Here is a 14627-nt window from a genome sequence, read left to right on the forward strand (position 1 = left end):
GCCCTTAGAGTCAAGAGCCCTGTCTGAAGATGAGGGGTAATAGAAATGGGTGGGAGAACGGGAACTTGACTGTCTGGCTTTAAGTCAATAAAACAAATTTATTCAATATTTAAAGAAATGAGAGAATAAATAAATAAAGTTAATAAATGCATTTATCTGTCTGCTTAGATTCTTCCTTAAACTTTAAGCAATGACAATATATATATACAGTATATATATATATATATATATATATATATATATATATATATATATATATATATATATATATATAAAAAAATTATATATATATATATATATATATATATATATATATATATATATATATATATATATATATATATATATATATATATATATAAAAAAACATTGTAAATTTGAGTAGTTACTGTGGTATTGCTGCCTGATTTTGCAAAGAGTTTCTTGGCAAGTAATAAAGAAAAATGCCTGGTAAATTTGTCCTCATGAATTCACCCTCATGCCTTCCTAAAATTCCTTATTTTGTGCTCCAGAGAAGTCATTAATACAGGCCTGAAGCAACAAGGATGCAAGTAATTTGTTATTTTTGTAGAACTACATTTAAATTCAATTGTAGTACAAGGCTGTCATAATAAAAAAAGCCAGTGCTGCATTAGTATCAAACAGAGCCATGTATGATGTTGGTAGGTGATTACACTATCCTGGATCTGCATGGTTCTGTTCATCTGCCAGAAAATCTCAGTGGTGTCCAGCACTGCTAGCCAGTTCTGCTGTGACTGTGTGTTTGGCCACAGGAAGGAAATAGAGCTGGCTTATTCAGAAACAGACCTGCGAGCTGGCCCTTCTTCCTCACGCTGTTCATCAAACATGAGGCACTAAAGCCCGAGCTTTCCTTTTACGTCTCTATTAATGCCAGTGACTGGAATCAGAGCCAAACGACAAACATACGCAAACAAACCCTGGGTGGGACAGTTTTATAGTGTAAAACATTAGGGTGAGTTTATTTATGTGCAGATGACCGTCTGCGAGACACATTGTGACCGCGTCAACCCCGTCCTGTCCCGCAGTGCGGTTTTACAGTCTTTAGAAGTCTTCACAAAACGCCACCATTTCAAAAAAGTACTGACAGATTTACCAACCATCCATCCGTGAGCGATTCCATTCAGCCCAGCAGGACAAATAATCCCAACAGCCACCCAGGCAGTCCAAGGACACCGCGGCTCCGTCTCTCCGGTTTTGATTTATCGGCTTTGCCGCCGGAGAGATGCGATCGGAGCGTATCTGTGCTGGACCGAGGGAGCCCGGTCTTAATCAACAGAGCCTCACAGATGTACAGAGATGATTAGGCAGTCCAGTAACCCGCTGAGACTCAACGGTCAATGCCAGGCACGGATAGGAGATCTCTGTAAGTGCGCTAAAAGGAAGCTGAGATAGCAAGCTGAGCGCATGCAACAGCACATTTCAGGTGGATGTTTATTTTAGCAGATGATCCCAGATCAGCCTTGGGGGTAACATCAGCGTGTGTGAGCTGATGTTACTTATGTTTGTAAGTAGTAAGTTCCTTCTGCTCACTGGTGGGATGGTGTGGACTAGTGGTAAAAGATAACCACACAGCTGTTGGTTGGAGCCCCTCAAGGGCCGATCTATAAGTGCTGTTGTGCCTGGGGCAAAGCACTTAACCTCATGTAGCTCCAGATAGACTGTCCATATTAAAAGTGCACCATAAGACAGCGTGCGAGCAGAAATGTAACAAAATAGGGTTTATAAAAAATTGATTGACAAAAAGTGATTTCTAGGTTACTGCATGAATCATAGAAGCTAGATTTTGGAGATCCTCATCCTTACAGTGTTTTTCAACCATGTTTCAGGAGGACCACCAGCACTGCATCTTTTGGATGTCTCCTTTGTCTGTCACACCCATCACACGTCTTTCAGTCTCTGCTAATGAGCTGATAATTTAAATCAGGTGTTTGGTTAAGGAGGCATGGAAAATGTGAAGATCTGGTTGTCCTCCAGGACCGTGGTTGAGAAACATTGCTCTAGAGGTCTTGTTTGTGACCCTGGACCACAAAACCAGACTTAGGTTGCTCTGATATATTTTAGTAATAGCCAAACAATACATTGGGTCAAAATGATAGATTTTTCTTTTATGCCAAAAATCATTAGAAAGATCTTTACAAATGTCCTTCTGTAAATACATAAACTTTTATATTAGTAATGTGCATTACAAAGCACTTCATTTAAACAATTGACCATTAGCTAAGCCCCGCCCTCCTTAGTTACTGTTGCTACGCCTGTCAAGCTTTCATGCCTGGCATGTCTACTACAACGTGTACAACTCTGTTCTATGCTGCCTGTCTCAACCAGGACTCCCTGGTAAAAAAATATGTTATATGTCAAAATACTCTGGGACATTCCTGGCTAAAAAAGTAAATAATTAAAATAAATAAAAATCTATTATGCCAGTTTTAAAGTCACATGACCCTTCAAAAATTATAATTATAAAATTATAAATTAAAATTATAAATTAAAATTAGAATTATAAAATTATAATATGCTGAAAGTGAATGACTTGCATCACTTTTGATTGGTCACTAGATGTTTTAAATAAATGAATAATAAAAAGACAGTTTAGTTTAATGTTCAGTTCTCTCAAATAACAATCTTTGACTTTTGCTTTAAAAAACTTGTAATTTGTGGTTTATTAATATAATGTTTTTAATTTAGGAATTGGGTAGATTTAGGAATATAGAGTGAGAATTTAAAGCTGGCAGCTAGCTCTCTGCAAATCTCACATTGTTACCCAGTAAGGCTAAGCAGTGCTGTTCCAGTTCAGTACCTGAATGGCAGACCACATAGGAAAGCTAGGTTGCTGCCGGAAGTGGTGCTAGTGAGTTTAGCAGGAGGCGCTCTACCTGTGGTCTGTGTTGGGCCTAACGCCACAGTATATTGATGGTGACTCTATACTGCTCAGTGAGCGCCGTCTTTTGGATGTGACGTTATACTGATATCCAGCCTCTCTGTGGTTATTAAAAATCCTAGCATGTCCTTCAAAAAAAGAGTAGGGGTTTAACCCTAGCATTCAGGTTAAATTTGCCCACTGGCCTCTGTCCATCATGGCCTCCTAACATCCTCATATCAAAATTGTCTTCTTCACTCTGTCTCCTCTCCACCAATCGTGTGGTGTGTGGTCTGGCGCAATAAAGCTGCCCTCATGTAATCCAGATGGATGCTGCACACTGGTGGTGGACGAGGAGATTCCCTTCAAAAAGGTATAAAGTGCTTTGAGTGTTAAGAAAAAGTGCTATATAAATATAAGGGATTATTATTAAAGCTGATACATTAATAATAGGCAGAAAATAGGCCACTACTAAGAATTGGTAAAACCAGTTGGTAAAAATAAAATGCTACCAAAAAATCAGCAATTTCTGCAGTGGTCATCCATTCTATATTATTATACTAACCATTATTGATATTCTCAGTGTACACACATTGATCAAAGCAACTCTGATGTGCTCAGATAATTGCACATTGTGTGAAATATGCACATTGACACTCTGAAATCTCCATCGGAAAAATAATTACATCCTTTCTATAGTGTTGGCATTAGCAGCAAAAAATCATCAATTCAACAGTCAATTTTAAAGCCTTCAACACAGGTAGCATTCAAAATCAGTCAACCTTTTAAGCCGCTAACAGTTGTTCCTTTTATCAATAACAGATAAAGATGAAAGAAACAACTACAAAAGATAAAAAAACACGCTTGAAATGAGCTATGCCGCTTTTCAAAGTTTTCTAAACATAAAGCAGCAACTCACGCCTGGGTCAAGTGCTAATCCGACAGGAGGGAGAGGGAAAAAAAAGAGAAAAGAGTAATATTTCTCTATGTTGCATCACTGGATCAGTCCTTTCAGCTGTCAAAATCTGCACCAGCAAACACTAAATGCAACAATCAGTCTCTTTCAAGCTCCTACAGATAGCATGGTATGTTTGATGGGGATTGAACTGAAAGATGAAACGCTGAGCCCAGTGTCTGCCGCTGTAGAGTTTGACATTCTGGACATGGCTCTCCCATCAGGCACTGCTGGATGTTTGTATCGGAAAGACAGAAACGGATAAAAGAGAAGGACAGCATATGCGTATTTACCCGTTCCTAGTTCGATGTGCTCCAAAGAAGTGTGCTGGTTCTGATGGACCCACTCGCCGTTGCATTTAAAGAAGATCTGAAGTGCTGGTCTCGCACGGCAGCGGAGTTTGATGGGGTTGCTTTTGACGATATATGCATCATCGGGCTCCTGCAGGAAGTGAGGAAGCGTTCCAGACATTGCCGACTGACCATCACGTGACCCTGCAATAAATAAAATGAAATAATTCAGACATTAGCTCTATTGGAAAAAAGTTATTGTTACTGTACTTACTGTAGGCCTATGTTATTTTCATTACACACACTATAAATACATTTACAGTGAAACAAAGAATACCCACATAAAAACAGCTAAGAGGAAACATCAATTTCAGCAAACATAAAACATCAAGGGTCATGCTGGGAATCTTAAACATTTATTCACTGTATATTGTAAGGAGATTTAACATGAACCAGTTAACATTTTTCCCATAAAAAAAAATAAAAAAAATCACATCCTTCATTCATTACTTCCTTTATATGGTTATACGATGAAGTCTAGAAGAGATACAGCTGCCAATACTTGGGGAAGCAAACAATATAGAATCATTTTTGTGATGTGTACAACAATAATTACTATTTTTACATTTCTGTAAGTGGTAGGTTTAGGCTTGGGGTAAAGGTAGATGTTAATAAAATATAATATAATGAGTACATTAATAAATGATATAAAATAATTTTCATTCACTTCCAGATGCAGGTGTACCCCTTCAAGCAACAAAACAGTTATGCAGTATAGATCCAATAGACTCAAAATGGCTCTCAGTCCTTGGATGGTCTTGTTTGTTGTTTAGGTGAGATTAGAGCCTGGTGAGCAATATTAATTAGACTGAGTGCATTGTCTTGCAGTCTCTTTTACTGCTGAAGAGGATGATTAGTGCATCAGATCATGTCAAAAAGTTGTGTTATAATGAATTTGCCTTTAATTTTAGACAAACAGCTTACTAGTGATCATCATGCATTGATTATTATAATTCTTATATAAATATTTCACAGTGTGTACTGTTACAGTGGGTACTTTATAGGTATTTTACATGGTCAATTAGCTGTTCTTTAATTAGTGTAAAATGCTGCTTCAAGACATTTGGTTCTCACACACACATGCATACTGGATGGATGGATGGATGGATGGATGGATGGATGTATAGAGACAGACAGCTATTTCCGATGGATGGATGGATGGATGGATGGATATATATATATATATATATATATATATATATATATATATATATATATATATATATATATATATATATATATATATATATATATAGAGAGAGAGAGAGAGAGAGAGAGAGAGAGAGAGAGAGAGAGAGAGAGAGAGAGAGAGAGAGAGAGAGAGAGAGACAGACAGACAGACAGACAGACAGACAGACAGACAGACAGACAGACAGACAGACAGACAGACAGACAGACAGACAGACAGACAGACAGACAGACAGACAGACAGACAGACAGACAGATAGATAGATAGATAGATAGATAGATAGATAGATAGATAGATAGATAGATATTTCTCGTAAAATTCTTGCTTGTAAAATTAAGAATTGAATTTAAATTTCTATTGATTGTTTTTAAATCACTGCATGGTGTTAGCCCAAAATATAAAGATGTAGTCTCTGGCTTTACAATATATCACCACATACAAATACACAACACAGATACATGACCACATATACATTTAAAAAATCAAATCAAAATAAATCCATCTGACTGACAGCTAACTATCTGCGAGTTCCTATAATCAGACACATCAGCCAGGGCTCCCTGACAGCAAGCTTACTCACTTCCTTAACTGGCCTGTCAGTCTCTTTTAAAAGCACTCTCAGCTTGGATGACGTTCTCAAGCGAGCACCATATGAGGTGGTGACACAGAGATAAAGTGAAACTGCCCTAAAGCAGCTGATGATGATTTCAGCACCATGGGCAGTGGCCAGTTGATACTGAAGGTAATAGCATTTTCAGGACCACGGATAGCTCCTCTGGGCTGAGCAGCTTCACAATTAATCAGACATTATAATGTCATTTTTTTGGCCTGTTTCAAAATCTAGTGATCTGCTAATTGAGGCAGCATTTTAAGGTAGCATATCCTTGCCAACACACATGATGTTCCAAAAGGTGTGTGATTAAATTAAGCTGCCTTCTAAAATATGTTTGACTAACCTAAGGCAGAGCCACTTGTTTTCAGGTAATCCTATATTTTTTGTAATGATTTCAGAGGAAATTTTAGATGTCAATTTTTGCATGAGATATTAAAATCGCAAAAGCAAATTATGATACTACAGTACCAATCAACATTATAATCATTCCTGTAGTTTGTTTGTATGTTTCACTGTGTATTCATCTGGAGAAGAAAAGACTATACTAACTAGATGCACACTGAACAAAATAGATTACTTTATACAAAATAATGTTTAGGTAATGGTTTTACTCGTTTATTTATGTAAAGTCACTTAATTGCTTTAAAAACCTCTGCTTTTTAAAATAAAGTCAACTAAGTTGTGAAACCTGTAATTCAAAGGTTTAAATGATGTGTGAGTATTAATTAATTATAAATGCAAAAAAAGTTATGCATATCACATGGAAGACTATATTTCTCACATGCTACATCATTTCTCTCCAATACAGTATAGAAAAATAAATAATACAAAATGTAATGGCTGTAAACTGTGACTGATGGTTGAAAGGACAGTTTATGATTTGGCTTGGTTAGATTTAGATTTTATTAGATTTATTTTTTATTTATTTGTGATTTCATTTCTAAACCCCCTTTTTAAAACCTTTTTTAAAAGTAAAACCAAAATTATGCCCCGTTTGATAAATAACACAATAATCTTAGAAAATATTAGACAATAAATCTGTTTGATACACCTTTGATGCACAATGTGTGCACGTAAAATGTGGCCAAATGACCTGTATTAATTTTTTCAGTTAACTGGCTGAGTGTTGAATTAAACGTATTTTATAGTTTCTTATTCCAGATTTTATTTATTTTTATTAATTTTACATTTTCACAGATTTTCTTTTATAACAGTATAGACAAAACATTTGTATTAGACATCAATTTCACATATCAATGTAAAAAAATAACCATAAAGTTTGTGCTAATTTTTATGAATTTTTATAATTCTTTTAATTCAAAAACAAAGAAAGGAGAAGTAAAATAAGGATTTGTGATGATAAAAAACAAGTTGATTGATTGAGTACTTGGAATACTGAATTATTAAATTTCTTTCTAAGTATTAAGTGCTTTACTAATCATGTGGTTCATTTTTGTTTCAGTTTTTAGTTTCAAAGTGCTTTGACAAATTTGTTATACCAAAGCAATACATTAACAGTGACAAAGAAATACAAAATGCATAACATTAAAGAACAAAACAAACAAAATAAGATATTAAAATGCTAATGTAACTTGGTAACAAAAATATAAAAATTGTGGTGGACACTTTCTGCTGATATCAATGCTTTCTACATCTTTTTTTCTTATTACTCCCTCCCTCAAAATGTTCAGAAACTCCCCTATTATATCTGTCAAATAAAAGAAAACATCCGATGCTTTAAAAGTAAAATAAAAGTCCTGTAAATCTGTAATAGACTGGCTATTAAAAAGCTGGAAAACTGTTCTTGACGTGCCCTATGAAATGGAGCACATGCGGGTGTGAAATTCCATTTCACACAGGGATATTTGGAGGAAGATTTAGGGTCTAAAAGTGTCTGGTGGATAAAAGAGCCACATGAGAGTGACAGGAGCTGAAATATCCACAGTGATTCAAAGCACACAGTGATTTAGAGCAACTCCTCTCCTCCGCTCCTCACGTTTCCCTCATGCCATTTCTCTTTCTGTCACACACACACAACGCAGACACACACAAACACACACTTGAAGACTCTCCCTCACTAATAAAACTGTCAAAGATGTAATTGAAAGAGATATTTTGGAAGTGATTTCCCAGACTGAAATCTTAAGCATAATAGAGATTTCTGTTGACTTGTAATCCTTCCCTGAGAAACTTTCGATGCATGTGTCTGTGTGTCTGTGTGTGTGTCTGTGTGTGCAGGTGTGTGTAATCTTCTGGCAAACATACCTGATTCCTCTTGATTAGAATGAAAAGGGAAATGTGTGTGTATATAAGTGTGTGTTACTCACACTGAGAAAATCACAGCCTTTCCTTCTCTCTCTGTCTCTTTCACACCACAGGACAATTTTATCACTTAAGTGTTTTTTTTCATCACTCTGTAGACTTGAAGTCAACATGCACTTTCTTTATATACATTTCTGGTCTTGCTGTGAGTGTAAACACGCCATGCTTTTACTTTAAAATGATAATACAATGCAGTCTTTTAAAGCAACACTCCATTTTTTTTTTTATTTTATAACTCCCCTGATGTAAAACAGTAGAATTTTACAATATTTCAATCCACTGAGATGATCTCTGGGTCTGCCGTGAACATGTTTAGCTTAGCTTAGCATAAACCATTGAATCGCATTAGACCAGGGGTCAGCAATCCTGGTCCTGGAGGGCCGGTGTCCCTGCAGGGTTTAGCTCCAACTTGCCTCAACACACCTGCCTGGATGTTTCAAGTGACCTTGATTAGCTTGTTCAGGTGTGTTTGATTAGGGTTGGAGATAAAATCTGTAGGACACCGGCCCTCCAGGAACAAGTTTGGTGACCCCTGCATTAGACCATTAGCATCTCACTCAAACATTTCAGCAAAGTTCCTTGATTATTATCTTATTATTCTTAATTACAAGAAGGAAATACTCTTTCTCCACTTAATCTTAACTCATATTCAAGTCTGACTCAGTTGTACTTTAGAATTTTATAGTTATATACTTTATGTGTCAACTTTTTCCAAATAATTCTCAAAATAATCTTTAAAAATACAAACACAAGACAAACTGTGACAAAAGTGTTTAGCGTTACATAAATATAATTCATGTTTGGCATTTTTTTTCATATATATATATATATATATATATATATATATATATATATATATATATATATATATATATATATATATATATATATATATATACACATAACAACATTTTCTGATGCATTAAATTGATCAGACATTCATTCATTTTCTTTTGGCTTAGTCTGTATTTCAGTGGTCGCCACAGTGGAATGAACTGCCAAGTCATTCATTCATTTTTCTTTTCGGCTTAGTCCCTTTATTAATCTGGGGTTGCCACAGCGGAATGAACCGCCAACTTATATAGCATATGTTTTATGCAGCGGATGCCCTTCCAGCCACAACCCAGTATTACGAAACATCCATACACATTGACACACACACACACACACACACACGCGCACACGCGCGCGCCCGGGCAAACATGCCTCAGAATTGGCAGTTTTTAAGTAACGGAAAAATCAAATCAAATCTTTTTTTTCTAAATAAACAGTGGTTTCTTGAACAAATTATGTCTTTTTTTTTAAATAAATAACAATGAGACATGAGAAGTTCAAACATTTATTTTGTGCGTTAACTTGTTGTAAACATAAAAGACTTTACTTATACTCCATTTGAACTGAAGAGCTACTGAATTGATTGTCACACTTCAAAACAGCTTTTAATATTTCAATGTGCATTAAAAAATGGACAAAATTCAAAAGATGAAACTGTTTCTTATTGGAAGTATCAAAACAAAATGTCTTAGATGAAAAGCGCAGTATATAATATCTTGTGAAATTTTACTTATGCATCAACTGAATCAGTACACTAAAAGAAAGTACTTTTTCATTCATTCATTCATTCATTCATTCATTCATTCATTCATTCATTCATCCATTCGTTCATTCATTCTATTTTATATATGTTTTACAAAGCGAGTGCCCAGCTGCAACCCAACACTGGGAAACACTCATACACTCCCCTTCACACACGTACACTACGGCCAATTATTGACCCACACAAACACTGGGAGAACATGTAAACTCCACACAGAAATGCCATCTGACTCAGCCGAGGCTTGAACCAGTGACTTTCTTGCTGTGAGGCAACAGTGTTACCCATTGTGATGTCTATTAAATTTACTCTCATACTTTTTTAATTGTAATATTAAGTGTCAAGGATTACTAGAAGTTTCCAAGTAAATATTTAACATTTACACATTTACTTTATGTAATAAATGAAATGAGTGGAAAGGGTTAAATATTAATATTCATTTACTTTTCATTAATATTTAAATGTTTTCTAATCATTGTAAACCAAGTAATATTAAGTAAATTTTAATAATGGATATGTCTGTGTAGTTTCCATCATGCCTTGCAAGGGATAAAATTAAGAGGAGAATATTTTGAAAATAAAAGCAATCTTAGGTGTTTCAGTTTGAGAGGATTTCTTAGAGTGTATTATTCATTAGTTTAAAGATTAAGAAGAGTTTGGAGTACGTTCTGAGGTTATCACCTAGCAGTAGAGTAGCACTCATGGTTTGGGTCTTGACATTTTTATCATTGGCATTAATGTTTGACAGTTCACTCTGATAGCCATAACTGTGCTAACACTGAGATCAGTAAGTATTTTTAAGGTAATATGTACTTGGGTTCAATTTGCTTAATATAAAGTAAAATAATAAGTGGGTTAGAGGTGTTGTCGCGCGAAAAGTGAAGGGGGGGGGGGGGTGTTGTCGCACGCTAACTTAAAAGTGTGTAGGGGGGTGGGTGGGGTGATATGTCACGGGAAAACTGAAGACCGGAGGGGTGGGGTTGTGTCGCTAGGGCACTTCAGATTACTTTGGAAGGGCACTTTCTATTCAAGACTAAAAAGGGCATGTGCACTCTATATGTTGAGCCCTATGTGTGCACGTGCCTGATTGTACCTGATATAACATAGCAACATTTACCTGAAATTTGTTTGTGTTGTAATGTGAAGTGGATGTTGACATCAGAGGTGTGGATTCAAATGGAGGGTTTATTAGGAGAATAGTCAGGCAGGTAACAGTCAACACAGGAACAAACAAATGTATATGAGCAATCCAGAGTCGTCGTCAATACACAAGCAACTGGTAAGTACAGCAAGCAACGTAAACAAACAAACAAGGTGAGGGTCAAAACACGGCAACGCAAGGCAGAGGAAACACATGGTAATGTTCACAGTAGCAGTATAACAAGACTCAGCACTGATGTGTGTGTGTGTTGTATAAATAGTGATTGAAATCAGTTCATGGGCAGCTCCCAAGCGTGAGTGTGTGTAATATATCGAATAGGTACAGGTGCGTGTGAGCGGTGCATGACTGGAGATGTAGTTCATGTAAGGGTGGATTTGTAGTCCGTTTCTGCAGTCAATAGATCACTGATAACGATAACATGCAAATTTTTACGAGGATTTTTGAAAAGTTTATCTTAAGAGGTATAATTTGCAGTGTACACACTGAAAGATTGAGCTTTGGAATCTTAGTTAATCATGTTATCAAAACGGTTTTAAATGTTCTGTGGATTCAAGAAAAAAAAAAACCTAAACTAAACACTGTGAATACATGTACCAAAACACCCTTAATAGTTTGCATAAAGTTTAGACCATATATTCTAAGTACCCTTCAGACCAATACATATCATTTGATCCTACAATATAATTCTAGCAGGTCACAAAAAAAGCAAGTAGGACAAAAGTAATTTGCTCTTAATTTCTCTTCAGCACTGTCTAGGAGAAACAATGCGGATATAAAAAGGATTCTGCTGGCTCTCTCTCATCTTCCACCTCCATCGCTCTCCATTCCAGACATGTAAACAGAACACGCATTACGTTCTATAAGAGAATTAATGGCTCAGTGTCTTGTTTATATCATCCCAACGCTTTGTGTTCAGGAGCCAAGATGCATCTTTTGAGAATGAAGGCTCCCACACACACAGCACCAGGTAGGAGTGTGAACACATCCATATTCACAAACATGCGCAAACATATTGGACCGTGCAGTCCAATACTGTAATGTGTGCTAATGCTATTTTTTTGCACGCCCACAGACAAACGCATTTACATTTACGAGCAAAAAAAAAACAACCAAAACATGCTCAATTTTCTTAAAACCAATTACAACAAAAAAGCAAGCAAACAAACAAACAAATAAACAAACGAACAAATAAACAATTAAATAAATAAATAAAATGTAACAAGAGTTCCAAAAATGGACAATGCACATTTAATACTGTTTTACAATATAGTGTTTTATAATAATAATAATAATAATAATAATAATAATAATAATAATAATAATAATAATAATAATAATAATTATTATTATTATTATTATTATTATTATTATTATTATTAATATTATTACAACAACAACAACAACAACAACCCTTTAACTACCCCACCAAGAAAAAAAAATGTTTGGATTGCATTTCTTAACTCCTAATTTCTACCGAATGGTTGATATGTCAGTTTATGGTAAAAGTACTGGAATTTTTACATATACTATGATTTTCATTTAACTTTTTTAAAATCAAGTGTAGTAATGCAACAGGATGTTTGAGTTGTTTTGTAAACCAACAATGCTGTGTGTGTGAGCCATTATTTAAAAGACATTCTTTAAATGGTTTTAACATTTATTAAAGAATAAATAAATAAATAATAATAATAATAATAATAATAATAATAATAATAATAATAATAATAATAATAATAATAATAATAATAATAATAATAATAATGGGTGACGCAGTAGGTAGTATTGTCTCCTCACAGCAAGAATGAGTTTGCATGTTCTCCCTGCGTTCGCGTGGGTTTCCTCTAGGTGCTCAGGTTTCCCCCATAATCCGAAGACATGCAGTACAGGTGAATTGAAAAATACTAACTATAAGAAGTCCCAAACTGTATTGTTTTCACAACATTACAAAAAGTATTATCTCAAAATAAAGTCATGAATTTATTCAAATAAGTGAATGAATGAATGAATACACCAACATCATATTGATATGAATATAAATATTGATCCTTGAGATAACTGACAGGTGTCTGCTACAGTAAAAAAAAAAATATATATATATATATAAGGATTCCCTGGTGGCAGTGGGATAGGGTTGTAAGCCCTTATTTTCACATTTTCCTAATGTTGCCAGGTATTTTATATAATACTCATTATCTTTTAGTTCGCAATGTTGTTGTTTCTTATACTGCATTTGGATTTTGCTTTTGCACGTTATAATTTTACATGCACTTTTTTGACCTACGCACATTATTTTTTTATCCGAGACCATGATACTTTATGTGAGGATTTGATACCATAGCTATGATGTGGTATGATGCCGCCGATGGCTTCTATTCTTTATCTGACCGCTTACCTTTGTATGGACGGCTTTTACTGTGTTACCAGTTTGCCCAGTAGCTCGCTGTATACGTTGAAAGTTTTGGGATTTGGAGCAGAGTTAACTGCAATGACTAAGTTCGAGTTTGGCAAATAATGGTCCCAGAAGCAAGGTAAAACAAAAGGTAATCAATAAATAAACAGGTTGAAAACGTGGTGAAATCACGTGGATGCAATTACATTTCTTTGGTTGAGTTTAGGGAAGGTTGAGTTTAGGGAAGGGGGTGTGTGGGTCATTCAGTCGGTAAGTCAGTCAGTCGACAACAAACTGAACTGTTTGGCTGAAGTGAATACATTACTCCCTCTGGTGGATTTATGCAAGAAGAGGAAAAAAGTGTACACAGAGATCTCTGGTGGATTTGCAAAAACAAAAACTGCGAGCAGACGTACCCCCGGTTATGTATTTGACTTTCCCCAGAAATGTAGATCAGGGTACGTATCTGCAATGAACCCATTATATTGGGTTCTTCACTGTAACACATGCTAATGCTATATTTCTTTTTTTATGCACCCACAAACAAATGTGTTCACATTTATATGTTGAAACAACACAAGTGCAACACACCAAGACGCAAGCACGCATTTGGGCTCGACCACTTTTATCCTGCCACCATCACAGGTGTTCAGCGGTGCTTGACATGATGGCACTCTAATGAAAGAGAGAAACAGTGGCAGATGAAAAGAAAAAGAGAGTGACAGAAAAGGGGGAAAGAATTAAGAAAGTGTTGAAAGATCTTTAGACTGGTGGTTGTTGCTTTAGTCACATTTGTATGCAGACAGATTCAAAGAAGATGAGAATTGTAGTTGAGGGGAGGAGAGAGTGTTTGTTCCTGACAGATAACATCCGCGAGATCTAAGAGCTTTAAAACAGAATCTAAAATCACAAGCTTGAGGACATGTAAATATAATAATACACCTTGTACATCACTTGGTATAAAATAAATAAAGACGAGTTTTATGCCTATTTAGCCACAAAATGTAGATATGCTAAAAAGGTAAAAAAAATAAATAAATAAAAAGCAAGGAATTTTCACAGTATTTCCTATAATATTTTTTTTTTCCGGAGAAAGTCCTTTTTGCTTTATTCCAGCTAGAATTAAAGCCGTTTTCAATCTTTTAAAACCATTTTTAAAGGTTAATTAAATTCAA

The 14627-nt window shown here is 35.3% G+C and overlaps 1 protein-coding gene across 2 annotated transcripts in view; it reads right to left on the minus strand.

Moving 5' to 3' along the window:
- Positions 1–14627, minus strand: part of unc5da (unc-5 netrin receptor Da) — a 357597-nt gene that overhangs the window by 117524 nt on the left and 225446 nt on the right. For both annotated transcript variants that reach the window (XM_087300128.1, NM_001328349.2), the window contains 1 exon segment: positions 4127–4327. In XM_087300128.1, the coding sequence (XP_087156254.1) occupies positions 4127–4327 (201 nt within the window).

Source organism: Danio rerio, chromosome 21 (assembly GCF_052040795.2).
Source record: "Danio rerio strain M-AB ecotype USA chromosome 21, GRCz13ab, whole genome shotgun sequence".
In the NCBI taxonomy this organism is placed as follows: domain Eukaryota; kingdom Metazoa; phylum Chordata; class Actinopteri; order Cypriniformes; family Danionidae; genus Danio; species Danio rerio.